The sequence below is a fragment of the Coloeus monedula genome, assembly GCF_965178545.1.
Source record: "Coloeus monedula genome assembly, chromosome: 3".
Classification (NCBI taxonomy): domain Eukaryota; kingdom Metazoa; phylum Chordata; class Aves; order Passeriformes; family Corvidae; genus Coloeus; species Coloeus monedula.
In genome coordinates, this window is record NC_138783.1 from 55,485,190 (window position 1) to 55,512,026 (window position 26,837).

At 40.1% G+C, this 26,837-nt stretch overlaps 1 protein-coding gene across 2 annotated transcripts; it reads right to left on the reverse strand.

Moving 5' to 3' along the window:
* On the reverse strand, positions 1–26,837 carry ITM2B (integral membrane protein 2B). 2 transcript variants are annotated; one of them, XM_082277350.1, is made up of 6 exons: positions 26,606–26,837; positions 9,570–9,698; positions 7,285–7,488; positions 5,226–5,336; positions 2,000–2,150; positions 1–719 (listed from the first exon to the last, which is right to left on the reverse strand). In XM_082277350.1, exons 1-6 carry the CDS (start codon positions 26,702–26,704, stop codon positions 631–633), a joined length of 783 nt encoding a protein of 260 aa, XP_082133476.1. In that variant the 5' UTR covers positions 26,705–26,837; the 3' UTR covers positions 1–630. The 2 variants fall into 2 exon arrangements, with proteins under 2 accessions (XP_082133476.1, XP_082133475.1); XM_082277349.1 differs by having other exon boundaries at positions 7,285–7,491.

Below are 26,837 nucleotides of genomic sequence, written 5' to 3' on the forward strand. Positions count from 1 at the left end.
AACAGGTTTATAAGGTTTATTTTCCATTGCACATACATGGATTATATACAAGTTAGTAACATAAGTTACTTCTTAATTTTCTAAAAGATTGTTACAGCAAACACTTGCCATTTTAAAACATCAAGTCAGAAATCAATCTCAAAAAGGTAAATATGACAATATTTTAAAAACAAAACAAATTGCACTTGGTTAGGATAGTCAAATACAGGTTTGTCTATATGCTGTAACAAACTATATAGCAGGTAATATTACAGTTAGAAGTAGCTCTTGCAGTCCATTTGTACATTATTAATGTTTTTCAATTTCACTTATTTAAAAACTGGTGGATATTTCAAAGACTTCCTCTTCTTCCTAGTATTCAAGATTCATCACATGAAATGCACTAGCAACTAAGTCTTTATACAATTGCTACTCAAATATAAGAAGAACACCACACCTGAAAATAAGGAGAAAACGAAAACGTATTGATTTTATATGTATCATGAGATGACAAGTATGGAAGGTGTTCAGCAAGAAAGCCCTGTCCACTACTTACATTAAAGAAGAGTTTAAAAAATAATCACTGCACACAATACAAAGGGTGGGGTCATACTGTACTTTTTAAGTCTCCTGTAACAGTACTATTCCTCATTACTGTTCACAGATGAGTGTTTCCATAGCAAACTTGTTCTCAAAGTGTCGAATCTTTCGGCAGTTGATGGCTTCACGCTTCTGAATTCCTGTTGTATTGGTAAAGAACAGAGTGTCAAGAGGAGAAGGGCTGAGGTACATCAGAGACAGAAGTTTTATGTTTGCTATGGTAAGATGTCACCAGAAATCACAACTTCCCCTCTCCCGTCCAAGGAAACACACACAGGCACACATTCAGACATAAAAAAAATCAATAAGCAGGGAATGATCCCGAAAGTGTGGTAGACCAAATTCAAGTACTGGTTTAGTGAAAATCAACCTGCCAAAACCCCCCACTGGCTAGTTTTTAACCTAGATCAGTTCCCAATCTCCCTCTCTGTGTGTCTGTAAAAATGCTTGTGGTGATGTGAGGGAGGGAACAGCAATAGAATTAACTGCTACACACAAAAAAGAATGGACTTGTAGTATTTAAACATTATCTTGGTATCAGAAAAAGACAGAATTTAACCAAATTTTAGGCAAACTTACGCTTACTGCCTACCTATGCCAATCATTTATTACTACAGGATAAACATACTGCATTTTTAATTGGATTTTGCTATTAAGACCTTTTAATTTTCAAACATCATTCTAAACTGCTTTCATAAAATGTATTTCTTCTCTTTGTTTTCCCAAGCAGTCAGATCTAACAATATGACAGAAGCAATTAAACTGCTTTGGTGTGTACTTGCGCACCACACGCTGATTAAACAACAACAAATCAACCAACCAAAAAGCAAAAAAACCAAACTACCTAAAAGCGAATCTGAGTAACATTTGAATGGAAATTTTAAGGCAGTATTTAATAACTTTTCAAGACTCTTCCAAATAATGTTTTTCAACCATTTTTCCATGAAAAACTACCAAGCACTACAATTTTCCTGTGAAGACAGCTCTTACTCACATTTCACTGACACAAACAGGAAGACATGGAACAATGTATAGATGGCTTTAATGACAAGAAGAACCTGCAATTCTGTACTTGGACTACAAGGCTAAAGCTTCTCCTGTATTAAACATTTTTCTTTGATTTGGGGTGGGGTGGGTGGTTTAGGGTTCAAGATTGAAGAAGAGCATCAATGAAAGCCTGAGCTCCAGGAAACACACCCATGCACACACACACATTTTGGCACTCGTAGCTCACTGGGGTCTTGAGCACTTTTGCAGCGGGACATGACTTATTTCCATACCTACACAAGAAAATATCAGACACACTGAGGCTTGTTACTGCAATAAGGAACCCTTGCTTTAATTAGAGTCTTTTCTTTGAACACACTCAGGCATCACTGAGGTTTTTGCCAACACACAAGACCGCGGGAGGAGTGTTTACCTTTCATGGCTTCTTTGCGCTGTAGTTTGTAGGTTTCCTTGCCGCGGCAGAGGCGGTAGATAAAGAATCCCAGTTGATCCACATTTTCAATGCGATCAGTAACAATCATCTGCTCATGAATCAAATAGGACTGAGGCAAATATGTTCCAGCCTGTTGAACAAAAATGTAACAGCTCTGTCAAAAGCCATCTCTTCATGGTCTAAGTACAAAAGAAACACTTCGCAATGTTTTTCTTCAACATATCTTTGAATTATTTCAAAATATTTATTATCCACAGACTTCTACTCTAAACGTGCAAACTTCAGTACAGAAACATGTAACAGTTATATTCAAAAAGGTCACAGAACTTCCACTGATGCTAACACCCACTGCCCTCTTGATACAGTAACATCAGTCTTCAGCAAGTTTTTTTTCTAAGGGCACCCACTGTCACAGGTCACTTCTGCACTTATCACTTGAAGTTTTCACTTAATTAATAACAGCCTACCAGACCTCAGTGGGCACAACTCCCAAGCAAGAGTTGACAGAAGCATGGTCTACGTGCAGATACTCCTGCTGATGAAGCAGGCCAGCTGCAGTATAATCTGGCTGCAGTCCATGGGGTTGGGAAGCCTTGAACTTATTCACAACACGGGTAACTGCTGTCCAGCCAAAGCCAAGACGAGATCATCCATACCTGTAAGTTATTGTGGCAACTTCCACAATTGTTTATGTGGAAAGGTATTACAAAGCCATGGTGGGACATCAGGTGTTTCAAGGCAATACACCGAAAAAGGGGAGAGCCACGATGACATGCAAAGGCTTCCCAAGCCCTCCCTAGTCCCTCCAGTATTATTTTGCCAGAGATGAAATGATGAAGGAATCTGGCTCTGTGCACACCTCACTGCACATAACTGAAGATGCACAGATTTAGCTACGAGCCAGTTTTCTAATACCACCGCTATTAAATAATCATAATTTTTTTAAAATATTAAGAAATCCTGTTAAGAGTGGTTCTAATTTATAGCAGTAAAGAAGGTTCTCCTTGCTTCCTAAAAATAAAATGATCGCTTATTGTCAAAACAAATTCAGCTTCTGTTGTGAAAGATCTTTGTATTTTTTAGTGACAATAAACAACTTGAAATTTCCACTGCAAAACAAGATCATCTTTTCAGCTCCAGTGACATGCTGAGAAGCTGATTAAATGCTATTCTTCTCAGTAAAGAAAGGACTGTATAAAATTCACTTTAAATTTTACATGAATGAATAAACCACGAATATTTTCTTCAATATATACTATGAGGAAAACAACAGCAATTTTTTTTAAGTAACAACTTAGCAAACATCACTCTCCCAAATTATCCCACTCATAATTTTGTAATTAAATCTCTGTAAATTATTGTATCTCAACTCCTGGTCTCTCAAATCTCAGGAGGGAGCCCTGAGGGAGTGCCAGAGCAAAGCAGTAGTGCAGGGCACTGGCAGGGTGGGTAGCAGTGCTGAGGACTTGGGGGGCAGCCTGCAAGGACACTCCTGGGCTTATGCCCTCCAAACCACAGGACCTCCTGGACCAGACCCAGCCTTCTCAGCCCTCCCTGGGTGGGACAGGAGGAGAGGAAACTCAGTGCAGAGATCTCCTCTGCCCAGTTGCTGCAGCAGCAATTATCCAGCTCTGGGATCCAGCACAGCCACAAATATCATCATCTTTGAGACATCCTGTGCACTGTGTACAGTTAAAATTAGCCAGTTGGCTCAGCAGCAGGAACGAGGTGGATGAGCAAATATATCTGGGTTTCAGTTTTGCTTCCCAAAGAAACAAAGGAGGCCTTTCATGTCTGCACATTGAAGCAAACTGTATCAATATATAGAAATGTGGTTCTTTAGGCTAAAATTATGGTGTTTCTTAAACACCAAAACAGCCCAGAGCTCCTCCATTTTCATAAAATGCTCTCTGTATGTATTCAGAGCTCATTTTAATGAAACTAGCACATCAGTTTCATACATTTTTTTGCTGGTGCAACCAGTGTGACTGCAGGACAGTATTTACCCACTTTGTGTATCTGCAGCATAGTTTTCCAAATTCCAGTTATAAATATTTAGCCTGATTTTCTGCGACATCAAATGCCCACAGCTTTTTGTTAATACAATGAGAATTAAACAGATGTCTCATAAAATTAGGGCACCCACTGTTGGGCACAATGATCAAAACTGTTTGCTTTTGCACAGATTTTCAGATAAGTGCGAGATGCCTGGTTATCCTCTTAGTTGTAAACCAAGCAATTTTGATTCAGTACTAATGACAAACTAGGAAATTAACAGATTTTAATAGTGAAATTTGTGTGATCTAAAAATGGAAAGAAAACACCACAGACAAAGTTAAAAAAAAGGGGGTCACTGAGTTTTACAGACACCACATAATCCTTATGTACAGGAAATTAAAGTGTGGTTAAATAGCCAGTCTCAAAAAAGCAGCAGAGGACTTACTTGTGGTAACTTTTCACATAAAATTTATTTATATACACAAACCACTCAGAAATGGCTAAAATGGTTCCTGGAGTCCTAATTCCAAAGCCTTTTTTGAAAGATGCAAACCCGAAGGTGACGTAACAGGTCTAAAGTTACAAAAGCCCAGTAAAATATTAAAACATTCTCCCTAAGTCTTAAGTCACATTTCATCAGCTCTCTTCCTCACCTAGACTGTTTTGCTGTTCTGTGAAGAAACCCAAAGGCCAAAACCCAAGGTAAATACTATTTACATCTGCATTAAAAGCATACATTATGTGAAGTGCACACCCTCAAGCCACTGGATTGAAGTGGGGGCCAACCCTAGAGACCAATGCCCCTGTTAAAAGGATTTCCCAGTCTTATCTACTTCATGCCTCTCAGCTAACCAGTCTTAGTCCAGTGCACACATGCTTTGTAGAAACTTTAGTCACAATGGATTATAAATTAAAAAACACACAGACTACTTTCAAATAGTCCAGCTACACCACATTTACATGATTTTGTCAGCCAAATTTACAGCACTGAGGAAAATCAGGGTTTTTTTGCCTTCCTCTGAATTAGTAATTCCTTCATGATTGTAGATCATTAACTAAGTAGGTTATAGACTTTTTTTCTCTTTGATAAGACCTCTAGCAATCGTATGCCTTGTGTGAATGTCAGAGGTCTGCAGAAGGGAAAAAAAAAGAAAAACTTTTACATTTTTCCTGTCTTAGAAACAAACTACTTGTGATTTAATCATACCTTGATATTGATGAGCAGCTCCAGGAAATTTTTTGGTGGCATAACAACTGAAGTGTTCAGAGGAATCACATAGCACTTATCCAGGCTAAGGTCAAGATAGGCAGTGAGTCTCTGTTGAGAAAACATTTATTTTAATCAAAATAAAAAGAACATCAGAAAATTGACAGACATTACTGAACGGCTATTGCCTCATGCTGTTCTTCTTTTGTTCACTGTAAAGCCTGTCCAACAAATCCCAATCTTAGGGCAGGGAAATGCACAAAAAAAGGGCAGCCTTGATGACAGTTTCTATCTATGACAGGGATTTGGGCAAGGCAGCAGGTGATGCGTAGCTCAAATGCACTAAGCAAGGAAACTACAAAGGTGCATCTGAGCTGTTGTGGAAACAAGTACAGCATTCATTTATGCCTAGTGCCTGCATTTCAAAACAACAGGGCAAAAACCTGCTCTAATCTTCATGCTTTTATATTTTGTTATAGTCTAAAGAGGAAATGCTGCTGTAAGAACAAAAACAGAAGGAAAAAAATATTGCTACAGATAATGCAACAAAAGTAGTTTTAGTTTCAAAAATACTACTGAATTGCAAGGTTAATGATTATTCATAGTTGAATAATTATCTTTATACAGTACCTGAACTGCAATACTTGCCATTACTTGATAAAAAGCTCAGGGAATTATCCTGATGAATCCTGTAGCTCTGTTCACTGAGCTGTGTTTTACTGCACCTGTTCTTGCTAAAGAAGACATTATCTCTAGCTGCTGAAAGCTCTGAGGCTGCAGACATATATAAAATACTGAGCACCAGGAGCCCAGCAGTCAAAATAACACCAGGACAGCAATCATCAGTGCAGCTAATCTCATTACATGGAGCAAGTGCTGTACCTATGTCAAATGACCCCTGCACTGACCTCTAGAGCAAAGCCTTTAACTTACTAAATCAAAAGTAAATTTCTAATATTATACTGCTATTACTTGCTTCTAAGATGCTTTCCTTTTTTAATTTTCTAGTTTTCCCTCTTTAGAGTCTTTATTCTAACTCTTAACAGAAGCTCCCTAAATATATTCTGAAATATTATTTAAATTACATAGCTTGAGCAAGCAATGTTTTCCTCCAAATCTGGCTATGAATATTTGATAGATAGCACTTTAAACTCAGAAGTTTGCATAAAAAAATAGGACACTTCCCTATTCTTTTTCAGCTTTGCTTAAAAAAAGCTGTTCAGCGAAGTCTTCAAATGTTCACAGAGATTTAGCTTCCTGAAAACCAGCTGTACAACATTTCATCACCATCAGACAGCTCCAACCATGCTGATAGAGAAAAGGAAGGCTTCTAATTGTTTTACAGCTGCTCTTAACACTGAGAGCTGTAGGCCTGACAGCTGCCTTAACAGAAATTCATTACCATGATTCCTATCAATCAAGGTTATTTCTCCAAAAAAGGAAGACACAGTTTTGAAACCCTAGTTCAGTGCCTCTAGGAATTGCAGTAGCCTGTGGTGCACAAAGAAATTAAACTTTGGCTTCCTGTGGCATCTGGAAAATGAGCTGTCTTCCACAGTCCTTCCCTTTCTGCTGCTGCTTTGGGGTTTTGAGCCATGCTAGGAGAGCACCTCTGGGGGTGCTTGAACACACCCAGCGACATCAGATGCAATCAGCCGCTCCAAGCTGATGTCAAAGCTATGACAGCCCTTTCCAAATTTCCCTTGGCACCACAGCAGTTGGTCAAATTCTGGCCCAGTGGACTCAGCAGAGAAAGAACAATATTCTCTTTCCTCATACTAAGGAAGCAAGTAGGTCTAAGATCTTTCCCTTTCTAAAAACAGAACTGTATTTGCAAATGATGGTTTACACACTACCTGATGATGACTGTATCGTGCTGTACTTCATGCCTGGTTAATAACTGCTTGCAGCCTGCTGCTGATCAAAACATTTCTGCTGCCTCCTCCACCCTTCTGCTTTCCCCCACCATAATAAATAAGGAGTATATTTATCAGGATGACTGAGGGGGAACATTTTTCAAGTTTTAAATGCTTTCAACTTCTTCAGACATATTTCTTACCCGGTGGAAGTCATGGACAATATCAGCAGGATCACTATCAGCAAATTCAGGGACTGGCACACTGATAAACTCAACATCTTCCTCCTCCAGGATCTGAATATTTTGCTCAATTGTGTGGTAGCGAGCACTTTGAGCCTCTGCCCCAGGCTCAGGTAAACTTAAGCCATCTTCAATGTACTTTATTCCGCAGAAATACACACCACCCTGCTAAAAATAGTAAACAACCCAGCAACAAAAAGATCAGTAACATAGAAGTTTAAAAGTAATATTCTCAGAGCAATGAAGAGAAGAAACACTTGTCAGATTAAATGAAATTTTTTGACTTTAATTTGATTCGTATACCACAGTAGGAGCCAGCTGCTATCTACAATAGGACCACAGATAAAACCTCAATTACACTCACCCCAGAGGGAGTTCTTCCCTTGAATTCAAGGAAAACAGGATCTCGTAAGGAGGTTCTTAAAATCCATTCTTACATGTATTTTTAGAAAGATAATGAAGTTCCTACATCTATATGCATGCATATTATTATTATTAAATTATGATCTAACTGTAGTCAAAATTATGATAAAAACATTAAAACCATTCAATGGTCATCCAAATCACCTTTAAAAAGCAAGTCTAACTCAAAATTTGGTCCTGCTTGCAGCAGAGGGTTGGACTAGATGACTTCAAGACTTTCCTTCCAAACTCAATTATTCTGTGAAGTTGCTTAGTTTTACAAGACTTCAGGAGTCTGGCAAGTCAATTTCTAAAATAATTTTTAAACAGTTTTAAAAGACAAAAAGGTAAAAAGAGAAATTAAAACAAGCAATTTGTGTCCTTTTGCCACAGCACACATGGCAGGCTACCTAAGTGAAGTGTAAAACAGTTTTGAGTCACAGGAAGTCACATACCAAATTTACAGGCCAGATAGTTTTAGAAATAAAGAACTTATGCATATGCACATGCCATCAATTTTAAATTTTACATTGAAAATGTGTTTTCAGTGCAATGTTAGCTCAATTCCTGAATGTTTCCTTTAACGCAAACCTGCCACATAAACAAGTAGCACAGGTTTGAATTAAATGGCACTTTCAGCTCCATCTCACTGGCAGGTGAAAGGTGGAGCACCCAGCGCTAAGCACGGGTGAAATGTGCATTAGAAATGCAGCCGACCTTCAGCTCCTCAGCTCGTTAATCCACCGGGATAAGCTGTGCTGTTTACGCATCATCGTTTGCAACACTACTGCTCCCCTGTAAATTTGGTTAATGTGATAGCCAAATAGACTACAAACCGCAAGTTCAGCTAGAATTTCTCAAGCTTAATCACTTGGCTTTCCACATTAGCAGCTACTAAAATGGGGGAAAAGCAACAATCCTGCTATCAGGGAAGAGAACATGAATTTTTACCTTATAATTAGGTGCACTAACCAGTGGGCTAGAGAGATTCATGTTTGGCTTATCCTCTCCCTTTCTAGGTCTGTGATCTTGCAACCCCAGCAGCTTCTGCAGCAGGTAGGGTGTGCTTGAGCCACTTGGGCAACAGCCCAGCACACACAGCACTGCCCAGTGACAACTTCCCCCAAGGCAGACAATATTTAACTCAGATTCCCCATGTTTCAGGTAAATGCTCCGTTTCCCCGGCACTGCTGCCTTCACAGAGCTCCTCTTGCAGCAGTGCCATTTGTTAAAAAGACTGAAAATACATTTTGTTAGAGGTCTGATCTTGTCAATGTGGATTAGACTTGACAGAGCATGTTCAAACCACACTGACTGTGCTTTTCCCAAGTCCCCTGCAGGGCCCGTATTTCTTATCCTTGTGGAAGCTAGGGAAGAGGAGAGTCACTGTGTTGCTTTGACAAGCAGTCCCTTTCCTGTACATTAGCAGTGCCACCTGAGTTAGGAAACCTGGGATCAAACAAGGAGGCTTTCAAGGGGTTAATCCACCTCCAGTATTTGGCACTGCAAGAGAGAAAAGAGAGCAGATAAAAATCTGGGACACCACTGGGGCTCCTAAACCCAAGTCCTATTTAGATACAATCTTTTCTCTGCAAAGTGAGGTTTTCAAAAGTGTTGCTCCCTTTTATTTGCCAGCTTCACTTCTGCCCTCCTCTGCTCATAGGTAACTTCAGAGAAGGCCACACTCCGGCCTTCAGAAAACATGAAGTTTTGGAAAGAAAAAATAGTTTACTTCCTTTGGTTTAGTCTGTTGTTCCTCTTCTAAATGTAACACAAAAAGAACAGTCTGTTGCTCCTCTTCCCACAGAGAAAAACAGCCCTCTCATAACAAGTATGTGACTTACCTGGAATGCAAAATATTTGTACAGATAGGCACCACCCAGGAACACACCAGCCAGCATAAAGGCCAATCCAAAGCACATGCACCAGCACCAGGCCCTTCTCTGTCCAACAGGCACAGCATCCTCAGGGTCCTGCAAGGCATCAGAGAGACCTTCAACACACTGTTCCCAAGGCAGGTTAAGAGAGCAGATACTTCAGGCCCAGCAAATACAAACATTGCATCCACCAGAAAAGGCTGTATGTACTTCAGCATAAACAAGTGTTTAAAAACTTACTTTATTTGGTAAAGTTTAAAACAACTCTATTTTAGTTGAGGTTTAGTAAAACGTGTACTATCAGTCACTTTTAAAGCCACAGTCACTGACTAAATCAGTGGACTTAAGAGAAAAGTATAACAAAATCTGCTGAGATACCTAATAATACACAGTGAGCCACTTCACAGGTTGCAGGCAGAAAAATACCCATTCTCAGGCAACCTCCATGCAACAACAACAGAGCAAGGAAGTCTACTCAGAAAGGTCAGATTCTTTTTTACCTTAGTATATGCAATGTAAGTGAACCTGAAGAACCAACAAATGATCAAAGGTAACAAGAGCAGCAAAATATACCCTTTCCTATGTTTGTTCCATCAGAACAAAACAGCCTTTACCACAGCTTGGCTGGCAGAACAGCAGAGTGGGAATGAAAAAAAGATGCTTTGTAAGTTGTTGTTAAGGAAGCTTTCTGCTCTAAGACAGCATTTGCCATGCCTCTATCTGCTGTTCATGTAATACTAAAGGAATGACAGGATGTTTCCCCTTTAGGGCACTAGTTTGCATAACCATGCAGTCCCCACAGGCATCCTAAGCAATAAACCGCTGCTTGCAAAATCTTTCCTCTATCAGCCACATTACAATGCTCTTTCCTCCCCCAAGTGTTTGCATAACTCATATCCAAAGAAAAAAAGAAAAAAATTAAAAAAAAAAAAAATCCAACTTTGAGCTACCCTGTTCCAAGCCAGGTTTTCCTGGGAAAACATCTGAATTCAAATAAATACAAAGAAATTAATTACCCTTTTGCAACCACAAAACAGTAACGTAGAATGAGGACCAGGGTAAAATCATTATGACCAAATGAACAAAAAACCACCAAACCAGAAAGCTGAGGAAGAGCATGAGGGAAGCGCCTGAGAAGGCTTCGACAGCCATAGTTGCTAGTCAATATTCTGCCTGTTGTGTTGGGTCTTTTGGCTGCATTTGCTAATTAAGATGATACCCCACTTGAACAAAGTTGTGGGCATAGTCCCCAGCTGCCTTGACCCAGTAGGGAAGGAATTCCCCTTATCTGGCTGAAGCCATCTAAGCAAGTCTGACACCAAATGGAAAGGGGACCCTCCCTGTAAATGGTGGGAGAAAGTGGCACTTCCCGGGAATGACTCAGCCATCCCAGAGAGGGATAAGTAGCATTTTGGAGGGACTTACCTCTTTTCACTGATTACAGAGGGAAATTCCTTGGTTAACAAAGTAGGTACCTAATTCATATGCAGCTAAAATTAAGTGATGTGAAATCCACCTTTACAGTATACTGCAATTATCTTTCATACAGAAGTGGCAATGCAGCTTCTTTGCCAGGCAACAGCTGCCAAAATCTGATTCAGAAATATTTAGAGTCAAACTGAAGATATTTCACACATTTTATTTAACTTTACCTTGCTAAATACCACAGTAAATCAGATTGTGAAATCTCCATCTTTGGAGGTTTTCAAGACTCAACTAGAGAAAGCCATGGCTAATCTTCCTTTGGCAACCATCCTCTTTCTAAAGGGAGGCTGCAGCAGATGACTTCCAGAGGCCCCTTCAAACCAGCATTTCTGGGATACATTACAAAGCAAAGTGAAATCGGCAAAAAAACATTTGCTGTGGACTGAAAAGGCAGAATATAAAGACAAGAAACAACTTTTTAACACTTTTAGAATACAAATTATTTAAGGAATTCAGTGTAAAAAATTACAGGATTACTAGCTGCCTGATTTTTAACCTGGCTCTTTGCAAAGACTGAGGATAGGACATAATACCCATGCTAATCTAATTAACTCTCAGGTCAGGTTGAGAGTCACCGTGGATTCTTCTATAAATCATCTGAATTACAAATCTAAACCAGGTAAACCAAGGATTTTTATTTTTATGTTGCCCTGTATTAGGTAACTATTTCCCTAGATATTTCAAAGCATACAGGACACCCGATTGGAACTTTTTAATAATAGCTGTCATTTAAACTGTTTCAAGTTAACATCAGAAAAAGCAATAGCAAACTGCCTTTTGGATACAATATCAAAATATTCCCTAGTGAAGAATATAAAGAGTATCTTTATTCTTTCCTAGTGCTGCATTTACCCCCTACACCTTTTTAACTTCACCCAGAATTATCCATTAGTAGACTAACTGCCTCTTCCATTTTTTTCATTATTTTTTAAGTTCAGAAAGACTAAGAAAACATGCATCTGGGAAATGGTGCAGAAGGCATACAGAGTACAAACACCTACCTGGAAATGGGGGTTAATGTCAGATCAATTTTCCATATGCCACAAAAATAATCAGAAAAAAATGAAAGTAACTTTTACACTTTTCCCATGCTAGGAGGAACCTGAAGGACAAGTTTATCAGTATTCCACCTTAAACAATTTTGCTTTGATATATGAGATGACAGATGTAAACAACAGGTTTAATACAACTCTTTTATCCTTTACCACCAGCTAATGGCTATCATTATTATTTCTGAAGGTGTCCCTAGTGGTGGCATGTTAAGCTACTTTGTATTTGTAGTTGCCTATTGCATTGATTTGTCCCCAGCCTACCAAAAACAACCCACCAAATTCAGAGCAAGAGTTCAAGCCCAGTTTAGGCTCTTGCTTAGGGGAATGAATGGAAGCACGGCACCTCAGCACAGGCAGAACCTGAAACTGACAACACTGAAAAGATTTTATGTTATTGAAAGAGAACACAGAATTGATTTCCTAGTTTGAAAACTAAGTATATTATCAAGCAGTTTTAAACCAGCTTAAATTAAAATATTATAAATAATTTACTGAAGCCAAATTATACTCATATTTGTAGCTGACCCATGGCTAAGCTTTCTAAGCTTTTGTATTGTTGCCATGACAGCTTAGTTTGGGCTGTATTGACCCAAAAGAATAATCTTCCCTTGCTATATAAATCTGACCCTCCACACTGCAAGAGAAGAAAGCACAATGGATGCTCACCCTGTTTCCAGGTGACTCATGTTCTGAAAAAAAAACCATTAAGTGAAAGCAGATCCCCACTAAGAGGAACAGTGCTGAATTAGCGCTTGCTTCTCCCCACATGGTTACCACTGCACTTTGTTCCCAGGCAGCAGCGCTGGCTTCTGAAGCCACAGCACAACACGACACTGCAGCCTCAATGACTAATTTTTCTCTAGGCCAGCTTTCCACTGCCAGAGGTATCTCACAAAAAGAAAGCATTACGTATTTGAGGTGAAGACTGACCTCTAAGAAGACACCTCTCTACTTCTGTGAGCGGTAATAATTAATCATTACTGTCCTGGTCCCTTTCTTTCCTCTCTTCTGCTTCATCCCTGCCCCGTGTGCTTTCAACTCCCTTGTGAATCCCCAGCCTTAAGATGATGCCACAAAACTCATCTCTGATGTGAAATGCCTTAGGAGGAACTGGATGCAAGCCCAAAACTAGCTTGTTTCCCTTGATGAGCTGATTGTTCTAATTGGAAAACATTTGATTAGCCTACTTCCAATGGATAAGACATGAAACAGAAGCATCTCTCTGCCACTTGTACACTAAATCCTACAGTGTTGAAATTAAATGGTTCATAACTTCCCAACCTGAATAGCTTCAAGCTCTGCAGTAACAATTTTCCTTTCAGACAGAAAACAAGTATTAAATTCTCTATTATTTGAGACTAGCAAGATTCAAATCTAGAGTCTTCTCACAAAGAAGTGACACGATGACTGCAGTTTTCAGTACAGGTCCCTTCATCAGTGACCACAGCAGTGAATGTAAAGCTGCTCTTTGTCTCCTTACCAAAACCATGAAACACTTCTGAGATGGGCACATGATACCACAAACTGTTTACCAGAACACCTCTCAACTATGGAGAGATCTTAACAAGATCATAAAGAACATCATTTTACATCACTTAATTTTAGCTGCATATGAATTAGGTACCTACTTTGTTAACCAAGAAATTTCCCTCTATAATCAGTGAAAAGAAGTAAGAACATCTTTATGACAATTAGCATTAACTGTTCTGCAGTAGATTTAAAAAAAAAGTTAATAACCCCTTAAACCTGCAAACACTAGCAGTTATTAATGGCTAGTGGCCATATATTCTCTTGCTCTTTTCAGCTCAATTTTAATGCTACTTTTTTTTTTCTTTAAGTAAATGCTGAATTATAGAATGGCCAAATTCATGTTTGGGGTAATATCACAAATGTATTCTAAGAAGCTCCAATACTGAGCTACAAATATGTATAATTAGACTTGGTAATTACTTAGATTCTTAGATTTTTCCCCTTGTGGCTTTTTGTACATAGTGGAATATAATTGCTTTAACATTATAAAAGTAAAGCAGTCTGTAAACTTACAAGGCATGTCTAGTTCATATTAAAATGAGTAAGAAGATTATCAGATGTTGTTCCTTTGCAGAAATTAAGGACACGCCTATCTAAACCAGGTCTGATGGACAACATGCTGTGAGAAGTCCAGAATACTGTATGACTGCTATGCAAAAGATAATGTCCCAAATTTAAAAACAGATACTACAGCAATAAAAATCATTTTGGGAGGGGGAAATGTCTTTCAGAATGAACAGGTTTTGATCCACAGAGAAACCAGACGCAGAGAATTACTGAGTATTACAAGTATTACTAAAAACGTCTGCAGCATAATACACAAAATGTCCATAATCATGCATGTGAGAATAATATCTAGCACATATACACAAACACATATATAAAAGCTTACAGTTAATGTGGGTAGAACTGGCTGGAAGCTGTTCAGAACAGTTTTCCTCCAAGGTCCTTTGCATACCACTTAGCTCACAGGGATGGACAGAACACAGTGGGACAGACTGAGCTTCCTGAAGGCAAATATTGACCAACTGCAGCTTTAATTAGTAGAACAGGAAGAACGGAAGTTAATGATGACTCCCTAGAAGTGTTTTTTAATGAGAGAGGCTAAAAAGTCTTTAAATAAAATACTGACCAATGGCTGTATAAACTGAATTCTGTTGGTCAGGCTTGCCTGCTCTGACTTGTCAATCTGACATCTGTAGAAAATCCTCACAAAAGAAAGTAAATTTAAAACGAATTTAATTTAGAAAGACCTCTGCATTCCTTCGATGGTATTCCTGCCTGAAGACTGCTTCAAGCCTGATATTCTACTTATTACTTGTTGCAGATGGGAAATTAAGGCAGGCTTTTGCAAGACTCCTCACTTGGCAGATGCTGCTAATCTGGAAGGAGATCATACTAATCTGCCTCTAAAACAGCAACTTTATCCTTACTAATAAAATTAAATTTAAATTTTAAGTACAATCATCTTTTAACTTGCTAGTTGAAAAAAACCCACTCTATATACAATAGATGCTTCAGAGATTTCTTGCTTGTCCAGAAAACGAGCTATGGCTGTTTATGTACAGTTGGTATCTGAACATTACAACCCTTCAGTGCCAGCACTGCCAGTTCTGTCACAATGGGCAGGGACTTGTCCGTCTGACCAAAGGCTCTCTGCCTAAAGAACAACATGAAAACACGACCTCAGTTTTGCTGCCATTTGCTGTAGTAACATAGCCTGAATAACTAAGGAGATTAATCAATTAGAATTATCTATTAGGCGGTTGGTACTATTAACCTCTTCTTGTATTTCTCATATCTGTATATGGTCTTTGAAATAGTATTGTAAATACAAAATCTTTTAGACAGCACTAGGAAATCCAGAAGTAAGAAGAAACTGCATTCCAAGAGCTTTACAAGTTCGAAGTCCAAGGTCATTTTAATTAGTTGAATGCTACCTTTCACGAAATAATGGGGGAGTTTTATTAAAACGTAAGGTGTCTGTCAAATGACTTATTTCATTGTTCAAACATTGTAACTATAACAGAATAAAAACATTAGTATAAGCAGCCAGCTCAAGATCATCTTAAAAGTGGAATGAGTGCTAGTGGGTAGGAACGTAGCTGCAGCTGCATGTATTGGGAGAGACAGAGGTGTAAAGAGAACAAAAATTGGAAAAGAGGCAAGAGTACGGGAGCAGGAAATAAAACTTAAGAGAGAAACATGTTAGAACATGAAGAGTTCAAATTTTCTGCAGGAAGTAAAGCAAAATTACAACTGTAAAGTGAATGTTAAGAACATGAATCAGCAGTTTATCCACAGCTACGTGACAGAGGGACAACAAAAGAAGCGTGTCCTGAAGAGTAATCCAGCAACTCCTAACCAGTGTGAGTAATCCTGATTTACCTAAACACTGCCTTATTTCTGAGATAAGAGACTGCAAAACCTGATGGCAGTCAACAATTAAAGACGATGGGTAAAGAGGGAAAAAGCCAGTAACTATTCAAATTGTTGCTTTGGTTAAATTTTGGACTAGCATTAAGATTTGTCATTGTTAGCTTTGGTCTTACATGTACTAGAAAGTGACAGGGTACTTAAATGGCCTGAAAGTTTTATTTGTAGACCAGGCAAAGACTTCTTTTCAGGTCGTTCACGTGCACTTTTGGCTATATCCTCGTCCCAGGCTGTCTACAGCAAGTGTACAAATAACCACACACTGTATTTGACTGTTTTAGTCTAACTGTGTTCCCCAGATTGTTCCTCTTCTCTCTCCAATTCCAAGATCTTCCAACTTCTTTCTCTGGCCACTTATCCTATGTCTGTGCCCCCTGTACCTTTCCCCACCCAAAGCAGAGCTCTCCAGTATCTGCCATGTGCAGAGTAACTGGGCACACCTTATTTCCATTTCCTCCCTTCATCATTGTCCAAGATATACCACTCACCACTATGCTCTGGTGATGAGGAGCTGGGCTATGGCCACAGAACTGCTCTGTACTTTGGCCTGCCATATCAACCAGCACAACACTCCTGTGCCTCTTGGCCTGCATTTTCACAGTAAACACTCAGGACAAGGATTGCCCTCCTGGGTCTTTTTCTGTACAGATGTTAGCACCACAGGATCTTAATACCATCTTATACTCTTACTGAACATGAGGAAACACTTCTTCTGCTGTATGACCACAAACACTGGCACAGTTTGCCCAGGGAGGTCATGGAGTCTTCCATCTTTGGAAATACTCAGAAGCTGGATGGAGATGGTCTCAGGCAATCAGCTGCAGGTGGTCCTGCTAGAGCAGGGGAGTTGGCCCAGATGACCTCCAGTGCCAGCCATTCTGTGATACACATCTACAGTTTTTAAGTAACACTAACACTATACATTGAGGATTCACAAATAACTCTAACCACTTGCTGCATTAAAGAAAAAAACCCCAGACTTCCAGGAGTGCTGGGTCTGTGCTAGACAAGTAATAAAGCTCCACACATCCTTTATTTCCTTTGCTTTGGAGTTTCATGAGTCTTCTGCCTTCTCCTCGCTCCCCAACATGAAAACTTCAACAAAACCTACAACATTCGGAAAATGTCTTGCCTCTAAATGTCTGGAAGCTCGTGGTGGAAATCAGGTTTATTTATAAAATATATTAATGTTGCTAAATTTATCTACAGATTTTCATAAATTAGAATGATGGAAATTTGTTCTGCATTCCACACTTAGTTTTCTCAAATACTTAAAGAAAAGAGAGCATTCTGGTGCCAGTTTGCAAGTCATAGACCGAAACATGCAGGTGGAAAGCCTGAACAGATATCCAGCAAGAGGGATTTTTTTTTTTTTAACAAAACCCTTCAAACCTATGAAGTCATATGGGATGTTCTTCAGAATGCATTTTGCTTTCAGAAAACAAAACCACCACACCCTTTATAGTTACAGCATCCCAGACATGGCATTTCATTAAACTGTCCAATTTTGAAAAATGTTTCATTTTAAAACATTGCCAAAATAAACCCTTTATTCTTTGACTTACAACTGAGTTGCATTCTACCATACTTATAAAAACTACACTAAATCAATCTATAATTTTAATGCAGTATTTCTCTCATCTTTATCCTGAATTAGATCAGTGTTTGAAAACAGGAACTTAGAAGGTTCCTATTCCACTTAAAATGGATCAATACTAAATTATCTCTTTGACCTTGATTGTTCCAGTTCCTGTTTCTGCCTTACCCTGCTCTCTTCTCTCTTCTTATATATGAAATTTCTTTTTTCCTACGACTGCCTGATTCTCAGACATCAGTATGACAGAACGCTATGTGAATTTAACCTAGATTTCTCTCAAGGCTATTTTCCCAAGCGGCATTGCCTCTTTCACCCAAGAGATCTCATTAGCATGCACATATGCACCACTGAGCCTCGGAATTTAATAACTCTATTCCCAGTTCAGCCACAGATGGTATGTCATCTCAAGCAAGTTACAAAGGCTGTTGTGTCTCAATTTCTCTCAAAAGTAGAATCCAGCATCACAAAACCCATTTGTGAGGTCTGTAGTCCTGCTTCAAAGGAGGGTGGACTCTGAAGCCTGTCAGGGTTGCTGAGGGCTCTTGACCAGTCAAGGTTTGAAAACCGCTAAGACTGACACTTCAAAGCTTCTCTGCACAACTTCCTCAACAGCATTCAGTTCTTCTCAAGACTGCGGAATATTTTGCTTCTATCAGTTAGAAGCTCTCCTTTTTCAATTTATGACCACTGTCTTTTCAGTCATCTCCCCAGGTACTGGGAGGCTGCTGTGAAGTCCTCCCTGCAGCACTTTCACCTCTGGGCTGAATAAGCCCCCCTCCCTTGGCCACTCCTCACAGGGCATAACCTCCAGCATCTGACTATTGTGCTGGCCCCTGATGGACTCGAACCAGTTTGTTGCTGTCTTTTTTTGGATCAGAAAGCTCTCAGCCTTCAGTGATGTCAGTGACTAGTGTCCAGCTGACTGTCCACCAGAAGCCCTGGGTCCTTCCCAAGTAGAGCAGCTTCCCAGCTAGGTGGTCCCCTGTGTGTCCTGATGGCTGGGATGAGTCTGCTCCAGGTACAGGACTTGGCATTTGTTATTTCTGAAACTCATGAGATTTTGTTCAGCTCATTACCATAGCCTGTTGAGGCTCTTGGGAATGGCAGCCCTGTCTCCAAACACATATACCCTGCTAATAATGTATTAGTGAATTAGAATACATAGTACCTGTACAGCAAGCAAAGCTCTCTGAGTGGAAACCATTCTATATGCAAATACAGAATAGCATTTAATTGTAGCAGTTATGAGTATCAGCACAGGAGAGCTGACCTTGAAAGGCTTACGTTTAATTACACCCTCTTTCTAGACAAAACCTTTGTAACAAACTAAAGGGCTTCAGTGCAATTAAACTATTCAAAGTCTGAAGTGGAGCACACACTCTAGTGCCCAGCACCTGGCAGCATCACACCCTGCAGGATCACAGATGCTGGCCAGTGTTCAAACAGCTCACTAAGAGAGCTTCCCAAAACTGCAAACCTTAGGCAAGACAACTCACTGCACTGTGCAGCAGCCTCCGAGAGTCGTGTTTGGCCTCACACCCTGCAAAGGCTGCTGCATTTTCAAATGTGTAAATGCAAGGGTTTTCTATCTCTGTGTAGGCTTTATCTTTTAAAACAAATAAATAGGCCTTAGTGATTCAGCAACTATGTGAGATCCACCCCAGAGATCACTGACCCCTCCCAGTTATGATCTCCCCAGCATGCTCTTTTTTCACAGTCATTCCACCATGTCATTCTACCCACAAAAGAGCAGAAAGCTGCCATCAAAGCAGGAGTTTGCTGAACCCTAGGACAAAGACAACCACAAATTAACCAAGGATTTGCATTCAACGAACTCTGCTCTTAAAATGCCTGTGGGTTTTATTTTTATGTGTGTATATATATATATGAAATTATATGTTTTGCATACTTAATAACATATAAACTTTGTAAAAATATTTGTGTACACACACACACACCCACTGACACTATATGCAAAGGGCAAACCAGATACCAATTTATTTTTTCCAGGAACTCTATAATAACTGTTGGGCAAATATGACTTTGGCATTTTGTCATGACGAATTTTGCACAGCTGTTGCACAGAGGACCCCTGCTTGCAGATGACACATGGATCACTCGGAGAGGACCTAGTGCTTTTCTGTATGTCCGTTGTGTCCCAAACCCTGCCTAGATCACATGATGTCTGCCACAAAACCATTTCTGACTTCATTGCAGAGCTCAATCTTATTAATTATCTCATTCCTTTGGTTTACCACATCTGTAAAATTAGGACAGATAGCTGAATTTTATAAATTAGCATGCTTTTCATCTGTAGATTCAAAGTAATTTCCACTGAGGATAAAAAGCAGTACATAAATAGTAAGAAAATGAATGTTGTATTATTCATACAGATCAGGAGACTAAAAGCAGATAATGCTAACCTTTGTCAATCATAGTATAAGGGAAGGATGGGGAGAAAAAAAACAGGAAAAAAAAAGGAATCTGTGCAATAAGTAACAAAACACATAATTACTTATCCCAGCTGTTGTTACATTTTAAATATGTCATAATGTTTTTGGAAATACAGAACAAAGAACATTTAGAATTTCTAGGACTGAAAAATGCAGTATTTGCTTTTGAAGGTATTTCTTGAGAGTCACAGAGAGGACTGTTTTCTTTTTGTGAAGTGCTATCAGATGCCTGTAACTGCTAGCTACTAGATAGAAAACAAGTATAAAGCTGACAAATATTCCAAAATCACAACTGAAGAACAGTTAACTGAAAATATTACTGGAGGTAAGTATGCTTACCATTCTTATATACCCCCCCAAAAGTCCATTAGCATCAATATTTCCTAAAATGCTGATAAGAAAAAGAAAAAAAGGGGAAAAAACCTACATAAATAACAAAGAAAATAGATTTGAAAATAGAAAATAGAATTGAAAAGAGAAATTAGTCTATAAAACCACAACTGTTGGATTACATTTGCAACTGCAAACATTTCATTAAAATACTTAAAAGAATAAAAATGTATATAAACATTATATTTTGAAATTAAACTTTTCTTGAAATAGATGTTCATATGTTGGATTAAATATTCATTATAATGGAATGAGTCAAAACCATTTCCCTTGAAAATACTACTGATTCCAAGAAAATTTTCTTTCAAATGATTTTCACAGGAAAGCTCAGCATTTCATTCTGATCCACATCTTCAGAAATGAACCAATTTAACTTGATCTTTCCCTTTCAACAGAACTTTCACTCCAACAGCCTCTGTTTAAGTGGTATGCTTCATACCACCACGCAATGTTAACATCTAAACTAGTTTCTTGAAGCTTATCAAAAAGAGTATTGCAGCACAGAAAGACAGGAGTGAACACAAGAGAAGTACTTATGACATTTACTATAAAGATACATTACAGTGCAGGATGGTTCTTCTAGATACTGCACTAAATAAAGCATCATCTAATTACAGACTTTTACACATGATGATGTTAAAGGGGAAAAAAAAGTTCTCCAAATACATTTTTAGGGCAAGGCGTCTCAGCCAAGCGAAAGTTTGGGAATCTTAAAAGAGAAACTATTTAGAACTGCAGGAAGTATTTGCAGTGTCCCTCTAGTCATCCCTGCACTGAATTCACACGAGCTGTATGGTACAGCCATCAGCTCTTGCTCAGTCAGCCAAAAACGTGAAGGATACAAACAACTGACGAAGCAGTTATCACAAAGGTCTGGCAGAACACATCCTGTTTGAAATATTAAATATCATTCTTCTGGGAAATGGTTGTATTTCTCAACCAAAACTTTGTATTTGTTATTCAGGTTGGGAAGTTATGAGAGACAGAAAAGGAAGTGAGATATGAAACACTGACAGAACTCCTCTGTCCCACAGGTTCATGTCCATTGCTGGGGGATGGGGATGACACAAGCTCTTCCAGACCACATTTTGAACTTTGCAATTCCAAATCCCTAAACTCACTCAAAAATAGCAAGAGATTGTCAAAGGAGCACCACAGACTTTTAGAGATCTTGGTTTTTTAGTATTCTCTCAATTGCTGGCAGCCTTTAAAGAACAGCTTTAGGAGCCGAAAGTCTCAAGACCACGGTTACCTTATTTTCAGGAAACGGCACTACTTCACCTGTAGCACAAATTCATAATGTAAATTAGGATGCAGGGGAAGATATCAGTCACAAGGCTTCTTTTCTGAGGAAGAGTCCCTCATTAACAACATAAATTTTGTTCAATAAAACTCAATTTACCCTAATTTATGTTTTTGGGTATCCATAAAGTCAAATAAAGTAACAGAACAAACCCTGGGTACTCTTTGTGCCCGAAACTGGAGGGTTTTAATCTATGGTTTGGTGGATTTTCATTAAAATTTTAGCAATGTCTGGGAAAAGAGGGAAAAAATTCACTTTGTTAGGGTTTTTTTACTTCTGGTCCTCTTTTAAATAATCATGTTTTAATCTCCACAATGTTCTGACAGATAGCAGAAGCTGGTTGGTTTAATGACCTAGTTGCATCACAGAAAATAGAGGAAAATACAAAGACTGCTCTTTTCCCAACGGCAACTGGTGAAAGGCCTATAGAAATTTGGCTGGAGAAAGCCTATAAAGGAAATATGGGAACTCCTGCAAGAAAAAAAGAAATGAAAAACAAACAAAACAATCCTAAACCACCCAGCTACAGACACATTCCATCAAGTGGGAAAACCTGCTTTCCTGACAACAAAATAAGCGGGTAACTATTCATTAGTGGATATAGTAACATATATACATGTAAAAAACGTGTAAAGTTAATGCCTTTGTTTCAGAAACATCCAACACCAATTGCATAAAATCTGAGGGGTTTTCTACACAGCAAAATAGTGCTTATTAGTTGTTGCTCAACAGTATTTCATAGGTAGATCCCTTCATTCTGTGTTAAAAATGTCTATTTTAGTATGCTTTTGGCAAGATTAAGCTAAAGTGAAAAAATTAGGTTAATTTTAAAGGTCAAAGTAATAATGTTCCTATAATGAATAAATGCAGAAAGCTGCTGCTTTTAAATTCTTAACATTTACACTTTCACACTGAACTCTCTGCACATGCAGTTATCCAAAGGTCAGCCTCAATACATACGTGTGAATCCACAGCTTCTGTGCACAAATCTGGATGTGGTAAAGATGCACCATTTTTTTGAGCACCTCAGAAAAAACAAAATAGTTTTTAAAGGTTGCCACTGAACCTGGCAGAAGGGACCAACAGCCTGAGTCACTGAGCGCACGAAGATTTTTGGGAGGGCTTAATCTAGTGAATGGCCTTTATAAAATGTCTGAAGACTTCAGCAATGCTCAGAACCATCTTTGGCTCTCCAAAGATCTATTGTAGGGAGAAATGTTAAAATACCACACATTGTTTGTTTGTTGGGAAACCGGGTCATAAAACACCCTATTGTAAAGACAATGAGCAAAATGGAAAATGAAATGTGGCCTAAGAACCTTCACTAGGAGTATTCTGTATTTTGGCCAAGAATTATGGCATAGAAGTACCATCCCAACAACAGAAACAGAGTTGTAATGGCTGCCTGCAGTAATTATGGAGACACTTTCACTACCTGCCATAATACTGAGCCGTGATTTATGCAGAGACAGGATAAGCACTCTGGATTTTTCAACTCCTTTTTAAGTAACATGCTCCAAAGCATAAGACCATTGCCTTCTGCAAAAGCACTTTTTAAAGCTGTTGTTTCCATGACATATTGACACATCCCCTACTCTTCTTGCATCTTCCTGTCTTACCTTCCCTGATTAATTTCCGATTAGTATCTTCATCAGAGGTTACTGTGCACATTCTGGAAAGATCAGAGTATTTCTATGCTGTATCATCAGCATATTTTAGCTCCAAATGCTCTTTAGTAAGTCCTAGGAAGATTATGTATTTGAGAGTAATCCTGCAATGGCAGAGTGGCAGTCTTCAAGGCACTGTGCTGGGAAAAGCAGCAGAACAAGACTGTCAAAGAATTAGCCCAAAAGCTCATTCCATGAATTTTTATTTTCTGGATATTTCAGAGTATTTGGCTTTATTCATTAATATCAACTATCAATATCTTGAGCTCAAATATTTTTAAGTTCTTGGTAATAAAATTGTTATAGTGCAATTCTGCTGATCCTCTTCCATTCTTCGGGTTTTCCCTTTACTTCAGTCCAGAATGCCTCCCAGGACTTTGTTCATAAAAGAAAGCTTCATAAAATGTTGTAATATTTTTCATGTTTACACTTGTGATCCAGATCTATTTATTTTCCTACAGAAACAATGTAGGAGAGAGGAAAACAAATGTCCCATATATGCGGTTTTGGAGATGTGACCTTTTTCAATCTACCAGAATTCACTCTTCCAATAAACATTCCCACACTGCCTTCAAACCTCACTTGAAGCTAAGGGTTTTCCAACAACGACGTGATATGAATAATACATTTGTCAGTTGTGGTTTATTTTTCCCCTTTCCTCCAAAGAACTGCATAGGCAATTGAAGTTGTGGAGGGGCGGGGGAAGATCTGTTTCTAATGCAGTTGTATTAGAGAAGGCAAAGTTCAAAGAGTGTATCTTGCATGTACCTCAAAGGTATCAAATTTTACAAGGGCCCTCAGCTCCTTCCCCCCCCCCCCCCCCCAAGATCTGAGAATAAGCTCTCTCAGACTGGAAAAATCACAATACCTCTAGAGCTACATGCATTATTTGTTTTACTACTGTAAATCCTGCATGGATTGCACAGCCTATTCTACAAAAACTACAGACAACACTACTGTACCAGATCTGTTTTTATTTATGCTCTAAAACAAAAAAAAGCTCCAAAAAAGCTTACTCAAGTGAATTTTGCACACTGTTAGGTGCAGGTCTGCAGTTCTGCTGATAAAAGATAGAAATGTGTCAAGGAGAATGTCAGAGACTCGTCTCTCAAGAGTGCTCGTTTGTTTTTGGAATTTGCATCTGTACTGAGCATCCCCTCCTGGCATGCTATTTTAAGAGTGTTTCAAGCTTCGTTCAGATGTGTTCATCCCCTGACAACAGCGCAAGAACTTTTAAGTAGCTAGTGTGAGACCGCCTTTGGACCTGGTTAATAAATGTTTACAAGTCTCATTTTTAGGCAAGGAAAGCAAAGTTAAGGCAGATCTTGTACGTCATCATCAGCTGCTAGAATTTACAGCTCTGCATTAAGGAAATCACAGTCAAATGACATGCTTCCGTCAGTATCTGGACAGGGTCAGGAGGATTTGTTCCCCAGTGTACAACTAGCCAGATGTATTTTGTTTGTTTAGCAGCAGAAAAACAAGCCCAATTTGGTAGGCTATCTGGAGACAAACATCAGCCAGGGCAGGTCTGGACTCCAAGTTAATAAGAAAACCCCATTTTCTGGAACATGCAGCTTGTCTTGCTTATGCGATTGGTGTCAAACTGACCATCATACCTGCTGTCAGGAAGGAATTCTACACCTTAATCTGGGCTCGGAGAAGCGATTACTTCCTAGAGAATGGCACTCCTCTAGGAACACGGGGCACTTAATGGACTTCCCATAATTGCAGGCAATCTGAGTAACAATACTGTCTCATCTGTTGTGGCACACTGTTCTAGAGACTTAAATACTCTAGTCAGAGTTTTACTTGGAAGTGCAGTATGCTCAGTAGAAGTGTGAAATTTAACCGCTTGCCGTATCAGGAAGATAGAAACACCTTTCTGGTCCCCCTTGGCTGTGAAATGACAATGGATTCTGCAGGTGAAGAGCCTGTCCCCATCAAAATCACAGGAAAACCTGCACCAGGGCACAACTCCAAGCTACAAACTGAAAGTTACTGTCCTCCTAGGCAGAAATTCATCACAAAGATTTAGGAGATTAATGAACACTATCACTTCTGAAGAGCCAATCTGGTAATTCGGAGGCCTGATGCACAAGAGACCGTGAAAGCAAATGAAAACAGCAAGACACTCTTTATGTGCAATGGGCCATTTTTCAAGTTTTCATTCCCTTTCCAAAGAGCTTAGAGCAAATTACACTTCTCCTAATTAAAAACTGGTTTTGATTACGGGAGCATAGAAATTGCAACCAAAAACCTTTATATTCTAGGCAGTTCCGCACTTCAAAAACTTTAAAAGCCGCTGGTGTTTTGTTCTTCGTTGCTGTTTGCAGAGGGGAGGCGACAGCAGCGCCTTGGAGTTTGGGTGCTGTTTTGGGGCGGGGGGGGAGGCAGCTCTTTGTTCCTTTATTTAAGCCAGCCCAAGTTCCGAGGCGAAGTTGTCTGTACCACACAACCACCAGGCTCTGCGAACACGCTGCGGCACAAGCGCGGCCGAACCCCCAACTTCACCCTCCAAGCGCTCCCTTGCTCTGCAGCATCCGGGGTCCGGGAGCTCGCCAGCAGCCGGCCGGACCCCGCCGGGCGGCCCGGGGGGATGGCAGCGGGGGGAACAGGAGGCACGACCAGCCTTCTCCACGCAAACCAGCTCCCACCGCCGGCCCAACACAGCGAGGGGGCTGCGGGAGCGGGCGCGCAGCCGGCCCTCAAAGCCGAGGTGGCCGCAGTCCACGCGCTATAGGGGCTAACAAAAAAACCCCAGAAACAAAACCCCAGTTAAAACCCCCAACCAAACAAACAGAAAAAGGGAACCACCACAGAGATCCCCGGAGTCGAGAGAAGCGGAGCCGTGAAGCTCGTTCCCTGTCAGCCATTTTAGAAGCGCGAGCCGATGGGGCGGCGGGGCGCACCGCTGCGCAGCCTTACCCCGGCCGGCCCGCGGGTCATCGCCGCGGGCAAGGGGCGTACAAAGCACGGCATCGTCCCCGCCGCACTCCCCTCCCCGGCCAGCCCCGCCGAGCGGAGCGGAGCGGAGCGCCCAGCGCCGCCGGGCCGGCCCCGGAGGGTCGGTCCCCCCGCCGCCCTCACCTTAGCGTCCGGCGGTAGGATCAGCACCTGGCTGTTCTCCTCCTCCTTCTTCGCCGCCTCCTTCTGCGCCAACGCGGAGTTGAACGACACCTTCACCATGGCCGGTCCTCAGCGCCCCGCACGCAGGAGAAAGAGGACGAGAAGCAGCCCAGACCGGCGGAGCTTCGCGGGCTGCCTCCTACCTTGTCACCCCCCCCCGCTGCTTCCTCGCCGCGACTGCCGCCCCCGTCCC

Coding starts and splice junctions, on each gene's coding strand:
- ITM2B (XM_082277349.1), bottom strand. CDS start 26,704: ATGGTGAAGGTGTCGTTCAACTCCGCGTTGGCGCAGAAGGAGGCGGCG. Junction 5,337..7,284: donor TTGTCCATGACTTCCACCGG/GTAAGAAATATG, acceptor TTTTCTCAACAG/AGACTCACTGCCTATCTTGA. Junction 720..1,999: donor GCGCAAAGAAGCCATGAAAG/GTAAACACTCCT, acceptor CCAATACAACAG/GAATTCAGAAGCGTGAAGCC.